The 17,296-nt window shown below is 43.1% G+C and overlaps 1 protein-coding gene across 7 annotated transcripts in view; it reads left to right on the forward strand.

Annotated features, from left to right (window-relative positions):
* The first annotated feature begins 14,893 nt into the window (after window positions 1-14,893).
* The window catches only part of Hells (helicase, lymphoid specific), a 45,109-nt gene continuing 42,706 nt past the window's right edge, over window positions 14,894-17,296 (forward strand). For 6 of the 7 annotated variants that reach the window (XM_087551363.1, XM_087551369.1, XM_087551354.1 and 3 more), the window contains exons 1-2: window positions 14,901-15,010; window positions 15,299-15,420. In XM_087551363.1, coding sequence (XP_087407489.1) covers window positions 14,980-15,010; window positions 15,299-15,420 — 153 coding nt within the window. In that variant the 5' untranslated portion in view covers window positions 14,901-14,979. Of the gene's footprint in view, window positions 15,011-15,298; window positions 15,421-17,296 lie in introns of all 7 variants that reach the window. The other variant, NM_001106371.1, reaches the window with a different exon arrangement.

A 17,296-nucleotide genomic window follows, 5' to 3' on the forward strand; every position in this document is an offset into this window, starting at 1 on the left:
ATTAATATGGTGAATATCCAGATGTAAAAGAATGAAACTAGAGGGAAGATAGGGGCACTCAAGCGGCAGGTCCCTTGCACTTAAGACACCGCCCAGACGTGAAGGGACCCGGTCAACTACTCCCTGCACCCAAATCCCATGGGAGGGAGAGCTAAACCTTCAGAGGGGCAGACAGGTCTGGGAAACCAGAAAAGACTACACTCTGCCCACATTTCTGACTGACTCTAGAGGAAAATACCTAATGCCATCTGAGACTCTGGTGGACGGGGGCCTGGGTAAAGGTGGCCCAAGCCCTCCTGGTTGCCGCCCTCATGGAGAGCTCAAAAGCAGCCCCAAGAGCAACTGCAGCCGAGGGACCACAGGTAAGACCAACTTTTCTGCCCCAAGTGACCTGCCTGGTGGACTCAGGACACAGGTCCACAGGAACAGCTGAAGACCTGTAGACAGGAAAAACTATACGCCTGAAAGCAGAACACTCTGTTCCCATAACTGGCAGAAAGAAAACAGGAAAACAGGTCTATAGCACTCCTGACACACAGGCCTGCCTATAGGACGGTCTAGCCACTGTCAGAAAGAGCAGAAAAGGTAACACCAGAGACAACCTGATGGCAAGAGGCAAGCTCAGGAACCCAAGCAACAGAAACCAAGACTACATGGCATCATCAGAGCCCAATTCTCCCACCAAAGCAAACACTGAATATCCAAGCACACCAGAAAAGCAAGATCTAGATTTCAAATCATATTTGATCATAATGATGGAGGACTTCAAGAAAGACATAAAGAACTTCCTTAGAGAAACGCAGGAAAACATAAACAAGTAGAAGACTATAGAGAAGACATGCAAAAATCCCTGAAAGAATTCCAGGAAAACACAAACAGGTGAAGGAATTAAAAATGGAAATAGAAGCAATAAAGAAAGCACAAAGGAAGTCAACCCTGGATAAAGAAAAACAAAGGAAGAGACAAGGAGCCGTAGATACAAGCATCACCAACAGAATACAAGAGATAGAAGAGAGAATCTCAGGAGCAGAAGATTCTATAGAAATCATCGACACAACTGTCAAAGATAATGGAAAATGGAAAAAGCTACTGGTCCAAAACATACAGGAAATCCAGGACTCAATGAGATCAAGCCTAAGGATAATAGGTATAGAAGAAAGTGAAGACTCCCAGCTCAAAGGACCAGTAAATATCTTCAACAAAGTCATAGAAGAAAACTTCCCTAACCTAAAGCAAGAGATGCCCATAAACATACAAGAAGCCTACAGAACTCCAAATAGATTGGACCAGAAAAGAAACTCCTCCCATCACATAATAGTCAAAACACCAAATGCACAAAACAAAGAATATTAAAAGCAGTAAGGGAAAAAGGTCAAGTAACATATACAGGCAGACCTATCAGAATCACACCAGACTTCTCACCAGAGACTATGAAAGCCAGAAGATCCTGGGCAGATGTCACACAGACCCTAAGAGAACACAAATGCCAGCCCAGGTTACTGTACCCAGCAAAACTCTCAATTAACATAGATGGAGAAACCAAGATATTCCATGACAAAACCAAATTTACACAATATCTTTCTACAAATCCAGTGCTACAAAGGATAATAAATGGTAAAGTCCAACATAAGGAGGCAAGCTACACCCTAGAAAAAGCAAGAAACTAATTGTCTTGGCAACAAAACAAAGAGAAGAAAAGCACACAAACATAATCTTACATCCAAATATGAATATAACAGGAAGCAACAATCACTATCCCTTAATATCTCTCAACATCAATGGACTCAACTCCCCAATAAAAAGACATAGATTAACAAACTGGATAAACAATGAGGACCCTGCATTCTGCTGCCTACAGGAAACACACCTCAGAGACAAAGACAGACACTACCTCAGAGTGAAAGGCTGGAAAACAGCATTCCAAGCAAATGGTCTGAAGAAGCAAGCTGGAGTAGCCATTCTAATATCGAATAAAATCAATTTTCAACCAAAAGTCATCCAAAAAGATAAGGAAGGACACTTCATATTCATCAAAGGAAAAATCCACCAAGATGAACTCTCAATCCTGAATATCTATGCTCCAAATACAAGGGCACCTACATACATAAAGGAAACCTTACTAAGGCTCAACGCACAGAGTGCACCACACAATAATAGGAGATTTCAACACCCCACTCTCATCAATGGACAGATCATGGAAACAGAAATTAAACAGAGACATAGACAGACTAAGAGGAGTCATGAGCCAAATGGACTTAACAGATATTTATAGAACATTCTATCCTAAAGCAAAAGAATATACCTTCTTCTCACCACCTCATGGTACTTTCTACAAAATTGACCATATAATTGGTCATAAAACAGGCCTCAATAAATACAGAAAGATAGAAATAATCCCATGTTTCCTATCAGACCATCACGGGCTAAAGCTGGTCTTCAACAACAATAAGGGAAGAACGCCCACATATACATGGAAATTGAGCAATGTTCTACTCAGTGATAACCTTGTCAAGGAAGATACAAAGAAAGAAATTAAAGACTTCTTAGAATTTAATGAAAATGAAGGTATAACTTACCCAAACTTATGGGACACAATGAAAGCTGTGCTAAGAGGAAAACTCATAGCTCTGAGTGCCTGCAGAAAGAAGCAGGAGAGAGCATATGTCAGCAGCTTGACAGCACACCTAAAAGCTCTAGAACAAAAAGAACAAATACACCCAGGAGGAGTAGAAGGCAGGAAATAATCAAACTCAGAGCGGAAATCAACCAAGTAGAAACAAAAAGGATTATACAAAGGATCAACAGAACAAAAGTTGGTTCTTTGAGAAAATAACAAGATAGATAAACCCTTAGCCAGAGTAACGAGAGAACACAGAGAGTGTGTCCAAATTAACAAAATCAGAAATGAAAAGGGAGACATAACTACAGAATCAGAGGAAATTCAAAAAATCATCAGATCCTACTACAAAAGCCTATATTCAAGAAAACTTGAAAATCTGCAGGAAATGGACAATTTCCTAGACAGATACCAGGTACTGAAGTTAAATCAGGAAGAGATAAACCATTTAAACAACCCCAGAACTCCTAAGGAAATAGAAGCAGTCATTAAGGTCTCCCAACCAAAAAGAGCCCAGGTCCAGATGCGCTCAGTGCAGAATTTTATCAGACATTCATAGAAGACCTCGTACCAATACTATCCAAACTATTCCACAAAATTGAAACAGATGGAGCACTTCCGAATTCCTTCTATGAAGCCACAATTACTCTTATACCTAAACCACACAAAGTCCCAACAAAAAAGAACTTCAGACCAATTTCCCTTATGAATATAGACACAGAAATACTCAATAAAATTCTGGCAAACCGAATCCAAGAGCACATCAAAACAATCATCCACCATGATCAAGTAGGCTTCATCCCAGGCATGCAGGGATGGTTTAATATACGGAAAACCATCAACATAATCCATTACATAAACAAACTGAAAGAACAAAACCACATGATCATTTCATTAGATGCTGAGAAAGCATTTGACAAAATTCAACACCCCTTCCTGGAAAAAAGTCCTGGAAAGAATAGGAATTCAAGGCCCATACCTAAACATAGTAAATGTCATATACACCAAACCAGTAGCTAACATTAAACTAAATGAAGAGAAACTTGAAGCAATCCCTCTAAAATCAGGGACTAGAGAAGGCTGCCCACTCTCTCCCTTCTTGTCTACGGCCATACCACCCTGAACGCGCCCAATCTCGTCTGAACTCTCTCCCTTCTTATTCAATATAGTTCTTGAAGTTCTAGCCAGAGCAATCAGACAAGAAAAGGATTTCAAAGGGATACAGATTGGAAAAGAAGTAGTCAAAATATCACTATTTGCAGATGATATGATAATATATTTAAGTGATCCCAAAACTACCACCAGAGAACTACTAAACCTGATAAACACCTTCAGCAAAGTGGCTATAAAATTAACTCAAATAAATCAGTAGCCTTCCTCTACACAAAAGAGAAACAAGCCAAGAAAGAAATTAGGGAAACGACAACCTTCCCAATAGTCCCAAATAATATAAAATACCTCGGTGTGACTTTAACCAAGCAAGTGAAAGATCTGTACGATAAGAACTTCAAGCCTCTGAAGAAAGAAATTGAGGAAGACCTCAGAAGATGGAAAGATCTCCCATGCTCATGGATTGGCAGGATTAATATAGTAAAAATGGCCATTTTACCAAAAGCGATCTACAGATTCAATGCAATCCCCATCAAAATACCAATCCAATTCTTCAAAGAGTTACACAGAACAATTTCCAAATTCATCTGGAATAACAAAAAACCCAGGACAGCTAAAACTATCCTCAACAATAAAAGGACTTCCGGGTGAATCACTATCCCTGAACTCAAGCAGTATTACAGAGCAATAGTGATAAAAACTGCATGGTATTGGTACAGAGACAGACAGATAGACCAGTTAAATAGAATTGAAGACCCAGAAATGAATCCACACACCTATGGTCACTTGATTTTTGACAAAGGAGTCAAAACCATCCAATGGAAAAAAGATAGCATTTTCAGCAAATGGTGCTGATTCAACTGGAGGTCAGCATGTAGAAGAATGCAGATCGATCCATTCTTATCACCCTGTACAAAGCCTAAGTCCAGGGTTGGGGATTTAGCTCAGTGGTAGAGTGCTTGCCTAGCAAGCGCAAGGCCCTGGGTTCGGTCCCCAGCTCCGGAAAAAAAAAGAAAAAAGAAAAAAACCAAAACCAAAACAAAAGCAAAGCGTAAGTCCAAGTGGATCAAGGACCTCCACATCAAACCAGATACACTCAAACTAATAGAAGAAAAAGTGGGGAAGCATCTCGAACACATGGGCACTGGAGAAAATTTTCTGAACAAAACACCAATGGCTTATGCTCTAAGATCAAGAATTGACAAATGGGATTTCATAAAACTGCAAAGCTTCTGTAAGGCAAAGGACACTGTTGTTAGGACAAAACGACAACCAACATAGGTGAATGCCAGCAACAAACTACTGAACTGAGAATGGGACCCCAGTTGAAGGAATCTTAGAAAGGGCTGAAAGAGCTTGAAGGGGCTTGAGACCCCATATGAACAGCAATGCCAACCAGCCAGAGCTTCCAAGGACTAAGCCACTACCCAAAGACTATACATGGACTGACTCTGGGCTCCAACCTCATAGGTAGCAATGAATAGCCTAGTAAGAGCACCAGTGGAAGGGGAAGCCCTTGGTCCTGCTAAGACTGAACCCCCAGTGAACGTGATTGTTGTTGGGAGGGCGGTAATGGGGGGAGGATGGAGAGGGGAACACCCATATAGAAGGGGATTGGGAGGGGTTAGGGGGATGTTGGCCCAGAAACTGGGAAAGGGAATAACAATCGAAATGTAAACAAGAAATAATTAATAAAAAAAAATGAAACTAGGGCTGGAGAGATGGCTCAGCGGTTAAGAGCACCGACTGCTCTTCCAGAGGTCATGAGTTCAATTCCCAGCAACCACATGGTGGCTCACAACCATCTGTAGAGAGTTCTGATGCCCTCTTCTGGTCTATCTGAAGACAGCTACAGTGTACTTATATATAATAAATGAATAAAAAAAAAAATGAAACTAGATTCCTATCTAGTTCCAAAACTTGGGCTCATTTTGATTTCCCTTTCCAACACTATTGTTATTGCTTCATGTTTTTTTTTCTTCTTTAAACTAGTGGCAAGGGGAAGAGTAAGGCAGCCATCCTTGACAAATCATGATTCCATGGTGTACCTGGTTAGTTTAAACTGTCAACACAACCTAGAATCACCTCGAAACAACTTTAATTCAGGAATTGCCTAGGTCAGATTGTCCAGTGGGCATGTTTGTAGGGGATTCTCTTGATAATTAGTATAGAAAGACCCAGCCTATTATGAATAGTATCATTCCCTAGGCAGGAGTTTGTACCTATATAAGGCAGGAGAAAGCTATAAGAACCAGCAAGCAGGGGCTGGGGATTTAGCTCAGTGGTAGAGCGCTTACCTAGGAAGCGCAAGGCCCTGGGTTCGGTCCCCAGCTCCAAAAAAAAGAACCAAAAAAAAAAAAAAAAAAAAAAGAACCAGCAAGCAAATGGGCATGGATGGATGGATGGATGGATGGATGGATGGATGGATGGATGAATTTTTTTTTCTGTTTCTTTGCTGTGGTCTGTGCATATGTGCCTAGATAGATTCTTTAATCCCTGACCAAACTAGCTCAGTCAGTCGACAGGATCTTGAGGGAGGGAGTGGAGGATTAAAGAAAGAGAAGGCAATTACACAACATTATAACATGACTTCAGCCAGTGCTGAAGCAGGTTTATTTTTTTTCTAGTCTGCTTTTATACCATTCTAGGTACATGCGAAGAATAGGGTCAGTTTTAGGTCAAAGACAAAGAAGTCAAGGAACAAACAAGGCATGAACAAAGTCCTGTGGTCACTGTGTCTAGGGTTTTTTCAGGATGACCAAGATACAAGGAATGCAGTACATTCCTTGGCTGTATTCTTGAGGCTTGTCCTAGACCAATGTGAATATTCTTGTCAATACTCTTGAAGCAGCATCAAGGGCTTTCCACTAGTCCCTGCCTTGGCTTCCCCTCAAATAAGGGTCTATGACCTAGAGATGTAACCCAAATAAACCCTCTTCTTGCCTAAGTTGCTTTTTGTCTGGGTCATTTTTTGTAGCAACAAATGAACGAGGACACAATTTGGTACAGCGACTGAGGTGTCACTTGATGGACTTGGCCATGTGGATTTTATACTTTGTTTTTAGAGAAGGAATATAAAAGCATTTGGAGCTCTGGACTGGAGAAACCATTGAGTGCTAGAGGCAGTATTTGGTTCACTAATTCTTGTGAGAGTTTGGAAGATACTAATGCTGAGAGAAATTGTGGAAATTGTGAGCAGCCTGGCACATAAGGTTTCAGTAGGGAGCAAGAACTTTATCAGGAATTGGGCCAGGGACCAGTCATGTGATATTTTGCTTATTTAATTGTCTTATTTGATCCTGCTGGGGTTTAGTTATAAGAGATCATCAGTACCACTGAAGTATGACCTTCTGTGCTTCATTGGGGCAGTAGGGATGTATTTCTTCAGGGTCAGGAGATGTGATCCAAGGGGGCCTGGCTACTTAGATCTATCTTAGCAGAAATTAGCAGTGCAAGAGTTGAAGACATGAAATGGTCATGGTGAGCAACTAAGGCTTAGCACCTTGTGGCCAGAGTCTCTACAAAGATGCTCTGAGAGAGGCCACTGGTAAAAGTGAAGCCTCAGTTGCAACAGAGAACCCTGGATATTGGAGATGCCAGGACTGTGGGATGTCTGCCAGAGAGAGCTACAGCCATAGAATGGAGATAGTGTGAGCCTAAAAGAGAAGCTCATTCAAGAACTAAAGCACTATGCTGAAGGCTGGTGTTTATATTTTCACTCCCCTATGCAATTAGTTTGTTTGACTCGTCTGCATTGTGTGTGCTTGAAGACATGTGTGGCGGGGAGGTACATGGGCAGGAAATATGTCAGGATATATGCTTGTCCCTGATTTGACCTGATGGGAAATGTGGTGAGTTTTGATTTTTTTAAGTCCCTGGGGAAAAATGTGGCCATTTTGGGGGTAAGGGGTAGACCTAAAGAAGGACATGGGCAGAGTCTATCAGCCTGGCCAGTATTTGATTAAAGCTTGCTTCAATTTTGGCCCAAAGATTGTGGTGGTGATTTCATTCTCTACCAGTGGAATTAACACTTTGTTTGCTGTGGATCGCAGAGCTGGAGAGGTAGGGCTTCCTAAGCCCTTCAAAGCTTAGCAATTACCTTGAGTAAGTCCCAGATGTTAGACATTGGTCTATAGGATTTGGTGTTTATACTGCCGGGCTTGGGTTTTTTGTTTGTTTTGGTTTGGGTTTTTTGGATGTGATTATTCCTTGTGATGCTCTGATTCTTTCCTTTTGGAATAATACACTTATAGCTATGGTTCAGCTACTCTTCCATAGGTCCTCGTTTGATTCCCAGCACCCACACGGTAGCTCACAATCATCTGTAATTCCATTCCCAAGGGACATCCTCTTCTGGCCTGTGAGGGCATTGTATAACACCCATATGCATATATAAAAAGAAATCTATAAAATTTATAACATTGGGTTTCTTTAGTTTGCATGTTTTGGTATTGTTTTGTCTTTGGGACAGGGTCCTATGAGTCCCAGCTGGCTCCTGACTCATAGATCTGTCTCCTTTGCTTCCTGAGTGCTGGGGTTAATGGTGCGTGTCACCATGCCTGGCTGACTGTGGCACTTTTAATGTTGGATTATGTTTTATTTTATATTACATGAACCTTGGGCTTTGGGAGCAAGGATGAGTGATGTGTTTTGGATCAGAGGCTGTTTTTCAAGTCTCCCACTGTGTCTCCCACTGTGTCTGTTTTCCCACTATGTCTCCCGCTTATCCTGCATATTTATAGAATGGCTTCAGAACACTGGATGGCCATTCTTTATGTATTTTCCTATGAGCCAGAAGTATTCCTTCCAATCTAGGAATGAGATGTTTTGTTTTGGTCTTTCCTCAGTCACCTTTGTACGTTCCAGGAGTTTACCTGACATCTCCACCCTGTTGAGTTGTGGGGAACAAGTGCTGCTGCTGCTGCTGCTGCTCCTCCTCCTCCTCCTCCTCCTCCTCCTTTTCCTCCTCCTCTTCCTCCTCCTCCTCCTCCTCTTCTTTGTCCTCCTCCTCTCCTCCTCATCCTCTTCTTCCTCCTCCTCCTCTTCTCTTTAAAACAGGGTCGCATGTGGTTGAGGCCTAAGTACTTGAAAATCTTGATCCTGGAATTAGAAGCATGTGGTAACACACTTTGGTTTTAGATATTCCTATAATTTCCAAAGTAAAAGGGCCAGAATTGCAGGAGTGGGCAAATAGGAAAAACACACAGAGTTCAGCCATTGGAGGAATGGCAGAAGAAAAGCTAAATGCTAACAGAGGTTCTGTCAAATGTCTTCCTACAAATTCTTCAATTCCTGTTTGAAGCAGGTAAGAGGGCCTTCAGCTCCAGCCCAGCCCACCGGCCATAGCAGAAAAGAAGTCTGGGCAGCAGGAAAAACTCACCAGCACCACACAAGAAGGGCACAAGGACAATTGGACACAAAACGCCTCCTCTGGCATCTGGTACATTGTCTTTGGGATCCCACGGTCGATCACTAAACTGACATAAAACACAGATTTTACATCAAAGGTTTAAATAAAAAGGTTTATTCTCAATCTTATATGAGTGTCTATGGCCCAAGATTAGATACAAGTTGCCTGAAATGACACATTCCCCCATGAAAGTTAGATACATAACCATTCTGAAGAAAGAGTCATAAATCAAGGCATTTACCAAGCACATTAGTGAGACCATCAGGTAAGTGGATTACAGCAAAATGGGGAATGTGGCAATCAGAATAGCCCATGGCATGGAGGAGTAAAGAATAGACAATGTGAACAGCGCAGAGCAGGCAAAGTGAGAGGAAGAAGTGGGGAGAGAGAAGACAGGAGAGAGATCGAAGTATAGAGACAGACAGAAATCGTGCCACATCTCTCAGAAGGAATGGGGTCCTTTGGAGCCATTCAGAGAAGTGACCTGAGCTGGGTCTGAGGTGCAGTACTTGGGGCAAGTGGTATGCATATCTCTTGAGTTGGAGCCAGCCTGGTCTCTACAGCAAATTCCAAATTCCAGGCCAGCCAGGGAGACGCAATGAGAAGGGTATGCGTGTTTGGCCTTGCTTCCTGCTCCGTTTGACAGTTCGGTAGGGTCTTATTCGAGTAGATTTTACTGAACGAATAAAGTTTTAGAGAGAACTTTGTTCTCTCTGAGACTCGCAGGTTGGTGCAGTGTCATCAGGAGCTAGACTTTAGTTGAATAAGGCCTCCCAGTACTGGGTCAGGCTACAGCGTCTCTGCTAGAAAGTAGGGATTTTGCTTCTTATGTTTGATCTTTTTCCCCCCTCTTTCTTTTCGTATCTCTAGTAGAGAAATCTTTCCTATAAGTTATAAGAGTTTTTTTTTAAAGTTTTTATTTTTAAAGGTAAGAATTCTCCATTGTAGCCCAGGTTGCCTCCAGCTCCAGAGTGCTGGCATTTCAGGCCTGCGTCAGCACGTTTGTCAGTCTTTTTATCTCTTATGACAGGGGTCTCACGTAGTTCAGGCTGGTCTCAAACTTTCTGTGTAGACTGTTACTATGTGGATCATGAAGCTGGCTGTGAATGGTGTTTCCCTGTCTGCGCTTGATTGGTCTATATGTCACCACACTAGGAGCTCTGCTGTAGGTTTTGGTGCAAGCCGAGGGCATTCTTTGCTTTTGGGTTGGGGGAAGCTATGCTCTCCTTACCTGATAGAAGGAGGTCACATAGAGATGGTATGATTGGCTGTCAAGGGGACTAAAGACGGGGTAATTCTGGCTCTGCATCTACATCTTTCTTTCCGTTTCATTGTATTCAGTTTTCCATTTGTTTCTGCAAGTGGTGTGTGTATGTGCATGGGGGTGGGTTATGTCTGGTCTTGTTAGCCAGATCGCCCTAGGGATCCGGTTTCTAGGGGATCTGTGGTTCTGAGGCTGGACTCACACATGGGCCACTATCCTCATGTAAACATTTTACATGGGTTTCTGGGGATCTGAATTTCTGTGTTCATGCTTGCTTAGCAAGCACTTTTTAAACACTGATCCATCTCCCTAGATCCTTTTGTATAGTTAATAATTAGCTAATCAGCCTTTTAAGAATCTTCCCACACGTGATTGGGACTCTCCGCCCCCACCCCCTCCAGGAACTTCAGTTTCCTCGTGCAGTGAGATCAAGATAGGAACTGAGATACTGGATAAATCTCAGTTTTGCAACACAGAGAGAGGGAGGCAACTCATTATATTAGTGAGTACTTGAGTGTGTATTGAGTGCGATAGCCAGATTGCTGAATCTGTTTATTTAAACAGATTTATTTATTTTATTTATATGAGAACACTTTAGCTGTCTTCAGACTCACCAAAAGAGGGCATCAGGACCTCTGGGAAAGCAGTGCTCGTAACCACGGAGCCATCGCTCCAGCCAGAGATACCAGTTTTTTAAATGCTAGTGTAGATACTTGTTTCTGTGTGTAGTGGGTTTTGTTTTATACAACAGGTCACGGGCAAGCATAGGAGATAGTTTAGCATTTTGAGATTTTACTTGGTTTGCGCTAGAAACTAACGCTCTTCTTCTAATAATGCATTTGACAGCTTGAGACCCTTACCTGCATATTATACACACATACCCCCTTTCTAAAAAGTGCATCTAGGAATGTGTTAGCAACCGTGGGCACCCATCTGCTTCATCTGCACACATCCCACTTCAAACAAGAAAATTGGTGTCTTCTCCCGCTGATGACCATCTATTTGAACATGTTTCCAGTGTATCCACGTAAGAAGGAAGGAGAACCTATTTGCCTAGTTGATTTTGGGTGTCTGAGTAATAAGGCAACCTGTCAAACTTTAAAAAGAATCACCTATCATCATATGTCTGTACACAATTGGGTGTGCCTATAATTAAAGTGAGATGCACTTAGGAAACATGATCAATAACAAAGTCCTATATTATTTAAGGGTGTTAATCAAAGTAGAGAAACCACCCAAACTGCACCCCTTAGCAACCAAACTCCTCCTCTCAAACCCCATAGAAGGAAGTCCTAAACAATAATCAGGGCCCTTGGGTAGACTCCCTCATGTGGCCCACTGTCTGTCTTGGTAATTCTTTCTTTTTGTTCTATACTATTACTTTGAGTAAAGTCTCCTTGCTACATTGCACCATTTATTTCAGTTCCCTGAACAAAAAGTCAAACCGCTAGAAGCAGCTAGGCTAGACACTAACTGCCAGTAATAGTTACTTAGCCTTTTCTGGCCCCAAACTCCTTAATGTTAACCAGACCGGCCTCAAGATTTATAGCGGTCCTCCTGTCTTTGGTTCCATGAAGTTGGGGTTACAGGTGTGAACTACCTTGTACCTTAGGCTGATTTGAAAAACACTTTGTGGCCCAGGCCAACCTCAGATACATAGCAACGTGCTTACCTCAGACTCCTCTGAATGCTGTAATTATGGATGTGCACCACTCAGCCTAGTTAAGTGTTCATATTTTCTTTTGTTGTTGGTCTGCTTTTTAGAGACAGTTTCACTAAGTAGCCCTGGCTGTCCTGGAACTTACTATGTAGACCAAATTGGCTTTGACCATTCACACCACCAGAGCACTGGAGCACCGGTATCAAAGGGGTCCATCACAATGCCTGGCTAAGTGTAAATCATTCCAAAATAAGATATAAAGGGGAGAACTGATGTTGCCACAAAGTTAATAGCTCCTCTTCCTCCTCCTGCTACTGCAGTCTTCCTCTTCCAATAGAGATTTAAATATTGAATAATGATGGAAAGACTTGAGTGAAAATTTAGGAACCCTGGGGAATGCAATGTTAAGCTAAGATTCCTAGAGTAGGCTTCAGGAACTTCTAACCAGAAGAGAAAATAAGGGAGTGAATGGTAGGTTTGCAAATATTATTACTGGGAAAATGGGGGGAAATCTGTTTTTGAAGGAGACTTTGTGGTATAAAAGTGAACAATGGTTAGATTTGGTATTGAAATCTGATTGGGTGGATAGTGAAGCTGTTAATATAAGAAGGATTTTCCAACACATTTTGTGGGGTAGAGAAATATGTTTCAGAAGAAAAATCCCAATGTCATATCTGGGTTTTTAACTTCTTTGTATGACAACCCCTCTTGCCAACTCTGCTTATCTTTAGCCTTATTTTAAAAAATATATCTATTTATGAGCCTGTGGGTGGTATATATGTATGTATGTATGTATGTATGTATGTATGTATGTAGATAGCCAAGGAGGCCAGAAGAGGCATTAGTCCCCAGGAAATGGAGTTACAGGCACATGCACATGCGGGGAACCATACTCAGGTGGTCTGCAGGAACTTTAAGTGCTCCTAGCTGCTAAGCCATCTCAACTCCTACATTAGCCTTCTTCATTCAAAGCACGCCTGGGCGGTTTCTGCCATGGTGGTGTTTGAATAGTTGTTGTTTCTGTCTAGGCTACTCTTACCCTGGGCTGGTTGGCTTTTTGACATTTCTTTGCTTGTCATCCCCCTGCATTCCCCCCTCACCGCTCCCCCCTAAGGATCAAATTACTTAATCTTAAAGAACAGCCAATTCTCCCATTACCCTATTCTGTTTCCAGTTCTGGAATTTCAGTACCTATGCATAAAGATTTAGAAGCTCTAGTTCATTGCCCTATGTTTTCTGTTGCCCTGGAGGCATTTATACCAAAGTAGGTAGATAGGGCTTTTCTTGGCCATTCTAGTATTTGGTCTGCATGGCAAAGATGGGTGAGGAAATTAATGTAGCAATGTAGCAGGTGTCTGTTCTTTGAGAACCAAATGAATTTACACCGTGCTCCAACTCTTGTTCTGGACAAATCAACCTACACCTTCTGAAGAATTAGAAGGGAAGTTGCTCATCAAGGCCTGATTGCATATATTGGCACTTGGGAGGCAGAGGCAGGTGGGGCTCTGTGAGTTCAAGGGCAGTATAATCTGCATAGCAAGTTCTAGGCCAGGTGGGGCTGCATAGTGAGACTCCGTCTCAAATAAATCTGATTTTATTAAAAAAAAAAAAAAACGGATTCTGAAGGCGGTCATGGAATAGTGTAAACTCGTGTCTTTAAATTTTTTTCCATTTTTATTTAGTGTACATGCTTAGAGATGTGGGGGTAGGCTTACAAATGCCACTTGGTACTCATAGGGACTGAAGGACAACTTATAGGACTTTTCTTCTACGTGCGGAAGGCACTGCAGAAAAGGAATCAAAACCTAAGCAAAACAGCCGCGAGAAAAACTCTTCTCCCACTTTTATTAGTGCTCTATTTGGTTCTAAAAAAAAAATGTTCGTGTACTCCAGGATGTCTCTAAGTTAGCTAGTAACCTAGGATGACCTTCCAGAAGTACTAATCCTCTGCCTGCAAGTCCACTGCCCGAGATGACCGGGCAGGGGGAGGGGGGAGGGTGGGGATGGGAGTGGGGGTGGTTTGCGGGGGGTGATGCTTTTCCCCACTATGCCAGGTTTATGCGCTGAGGCTAGTTCAATGCTCTGCATGCGAGGCAAGCATCACACCAATTCCACCACACCTTCAGACCTATTTCTGAGTCCCGTCTCTTCCTCTCAGTTTATCACTCCCTATTTTATCCTAAAGAATTTTCCTGAACTAGCCATGATCTTAATTTCCTACTCATATACCATTCCTCAGTTATTTGGAAAGGAAGTCTACGAAAAATGTGCTGGGTCCAGCGAGCTTGGCAGTTTTTGACATCCTAACATCGAACTTCATGATCGTTTTCTGACCGAAAGGACAGGTATGGGGGGGGGGGGGGGGGAGGATGTTTAAAAACACCAGTGTGTTGGGCTGGGGATTTGGCTCAGTGGTAGAGCGCTTACCTAGGAAGCGCAAGGCCCTGGGTTCGGTCCCCAGCTCCGGAAAAAAAAGAACCAAAAAAAAAAAAAAACAAAAAAAAAAACAAAAAAAAAACACCAGTGTGTAAAAAGGTCTTGCACCCGCCGAACAACTCGGAACCATCATTAAATAAAAAAGGGACAATCTGGGCCACTACGGTCCGCGGAGTCTCCATGACCACGAAAGATGTCCGAGGCTGAAGCTGGCAACCCCCATTTGCTGGAGATTCAGGTTCGGGTAAACAAGGATTAAGGCAACCCTGCTGCGAAGTGGCGGAAGGCGAAAACAAGCTGGCCCAAATCTCGTGAGCCGAGGCCCCCTTGAGGGCAGGGAGCCGGAAGTCTCGCGAGATGACCAGGTTTTCCCGCGAAAGAGAAGCGCGCGAACTTCTCGCGCGGTGGGGTGAGTGAGCCGACCTACCTTGCAGCACTGTGAGGAGTTAGCTCGCGGCGTTTGAGGCGACCAGAGTCCAGCCATGCCTGCGGAGCGGCCCGCGAGCAGCAGCGGTGAGTCGGCGGCGTGGAGGCTGTACCCCGGGGAGGGAGGAACCGGGCTGAGGGGGAAAGAGGCGTGAGGAGCGGCCGGCGGCGACCTTGTCTGCTAGGTGGCACGGAAGGGTGTCCACAAGTCTCCCTTGCTCCTCTCTTCACGAGCTGGGTCCGGGCAGACGGGCTTTGCCACCCAGACGCTAGCTATGGCTTTTGCTTCGGATGCAACCGGGAAGGGAGGAGGGCCGTGGCTTTCGGTAACTTGGAACTTAGATCACGTTCTGAAAGCCCTGCATCCTCCCTTAGGGCCCTTGGCTCCAGAAATGGCTGAGCAAACGGAGCCTGCAGTGATTACCCCAGCCATGCTGGAGGAGGAAGAACAGCTCGAGGCTGAGGGACTTGAGAAGGAACGGAAGATGTTAGAAGAGGTAATGCCCCGTGGCCCGAGGCTCTCTCCGCCTTCCCTCCCACCCCGGGTGTTCTTCACCTCTTGCTTGGCTTTTCCTTGAACTTCAGAGCAGCCCTGGCCACTTGGCTATTCCCTACTTGAAATCTTGCCATGTGCTTGATGGGGTCGTTTGCAACGTTTCTTGAGAGAACGTTTCAAATTGCTTTTTTTTTTTTTTTTTGGTTATTAAGTTTTAGCCAAAGTCACTGATGAATACTTTTTGGCCATCTTTGCTTTTTAAATATGTACTCTCACTGTATGGCTGCTGGCTAACATTAATCTTTAATGCCCAGAGTCATAATGTATGTCCCACTACACAGAGATGGTAGAAGTTGACATCAATCAAAGGCTGGGCTGTAATCCAGGTCTTCTGACTATTCCCTTCCCCTCTGTTTTTCTGTTGAGTTTGTTTTTGAGACAGTATTAGGCTGGCCTCCGGACCCCAGGGTCCCTCTGCCTAGCTTCCCAGTGCTGGGATTACTGGAGTGTGCAATCATTCCCTACTCCTAAGGATTTCTTAGAAATTTATTTCTGTTTGCTGCCTAAGTGATCAACTTGTTTTTAGTTTTCTATAAGTAAGATTCTTTAGCTAAAGTTGAGTTGTACGTTTTCGTGACAAGTTACAGTATTTGTAGTTTCTTTAAACAGAATCTTTTAAAACTTAGTAAAAGCAGCTTTTAACATTTGGCAAGTTTAGTTCTTGATTAGTATTATGAAGTCCCACCCTGCCGCTTAATTGTTGCATATGTAGGAAAAGGTGTTATATTCATGGGAAGTTCTTAAATCCTTAGTTTTTTCCTTTGCATTTCATCCTGTCAATACAATATGATTCTCTTTGGAATTTTTTTAGTCTTAATTTTGTAGCCTAGGCTGGGCTGGAACTCACAGTAGTTCTCTATTCTGAGCCTTCTGAGTGTATAGCCTGTGCCACCTTCTCTAACTTATATTCTTTTTTAAAAACATTTTTTCCTTTGTTATTTTGAGGTGTGTGTGTGTGTCTGTGTGTGTGAGTGTGTGTGTGTCTGTGTGAGTGTGTGTGTGTCTGTGTGTCTATGTGTGTGAGTGTGTGTGTCTGTGTCTGTGTGTGTGTCTGTGTGTGTCTGTGCGTGTGTGTGTCTGTGCATGTGTCTATGTGTGTGTCTGTGTGTGTGTGTCTGTGTGTGTGAATGTGTCTGTGTGTGTGTCTGTGTGTCTGTGTGTGTGTGTGTGTGTGTGAGAGTGTGGTATTCATTGGAGTGCTGGGAAACAAACCTGGCACTCTGTAAGAGCAGGTGCACTGGGGGCTGGAGAGATGGCTCAGCGGTTAAGAGCACTGACTGCTCTTCCAGAGGTCCTGAGTTCAATTCCCAGCAACCACATGGTGGCTCATAGCCATCTGTAATGAGATCTGATGCCCTCTTCTGGTGTGTCTGAAGATAGTGACAGTGCATATACGTTAAATAAATAAATCTTTAAAAAAAAAAAGGCAGGTGCACTGTCACCTGCTGAGCCATCTTTCCAGCCCAGATTATTTTCCCAAGTGAACAAGCTGAGATAGTTGATCATAAAGTAAATGTGCCAGAGTCTGGCTCCAGCAGGGTTCAGGTCTCAAAGAGGTGTAGAGTCAGCAGGGAAGGAGACTGACACGGTCTAAAGACAAGTCAAATTGGCCAAGACCGCTGGTTTATTGAAGGCTTTACACCTTTTATATTCTGTATTTGCATAGTAGCTTAATCACAGGTAATGTTGAAAAAATGATCTCACAGATTGTTAAGTTCAGCAAGATTCTAAGTCCCTGTTGTTCTCTTAGCTTCAGAACCCTTTACATCCCCTCCTGCAGGCTGTCTGCCTTTGTGGTCAGGAGGTTCCAGACATTG

Source organism: Rattus norvegicus, chromosome 1, assembly GCF_021556685.1.
Source record: "Rattus norvegicus strain SHRSP/BbbUtx chromosome 1, alternate assembly SHRSP_T2T, whole genome shotgun sequence".
NCBI lineage: Eukaryota > Metazoa > Chordata > Mammalia > Rodentia > Muridae > Rattus > Rattus norvegicus.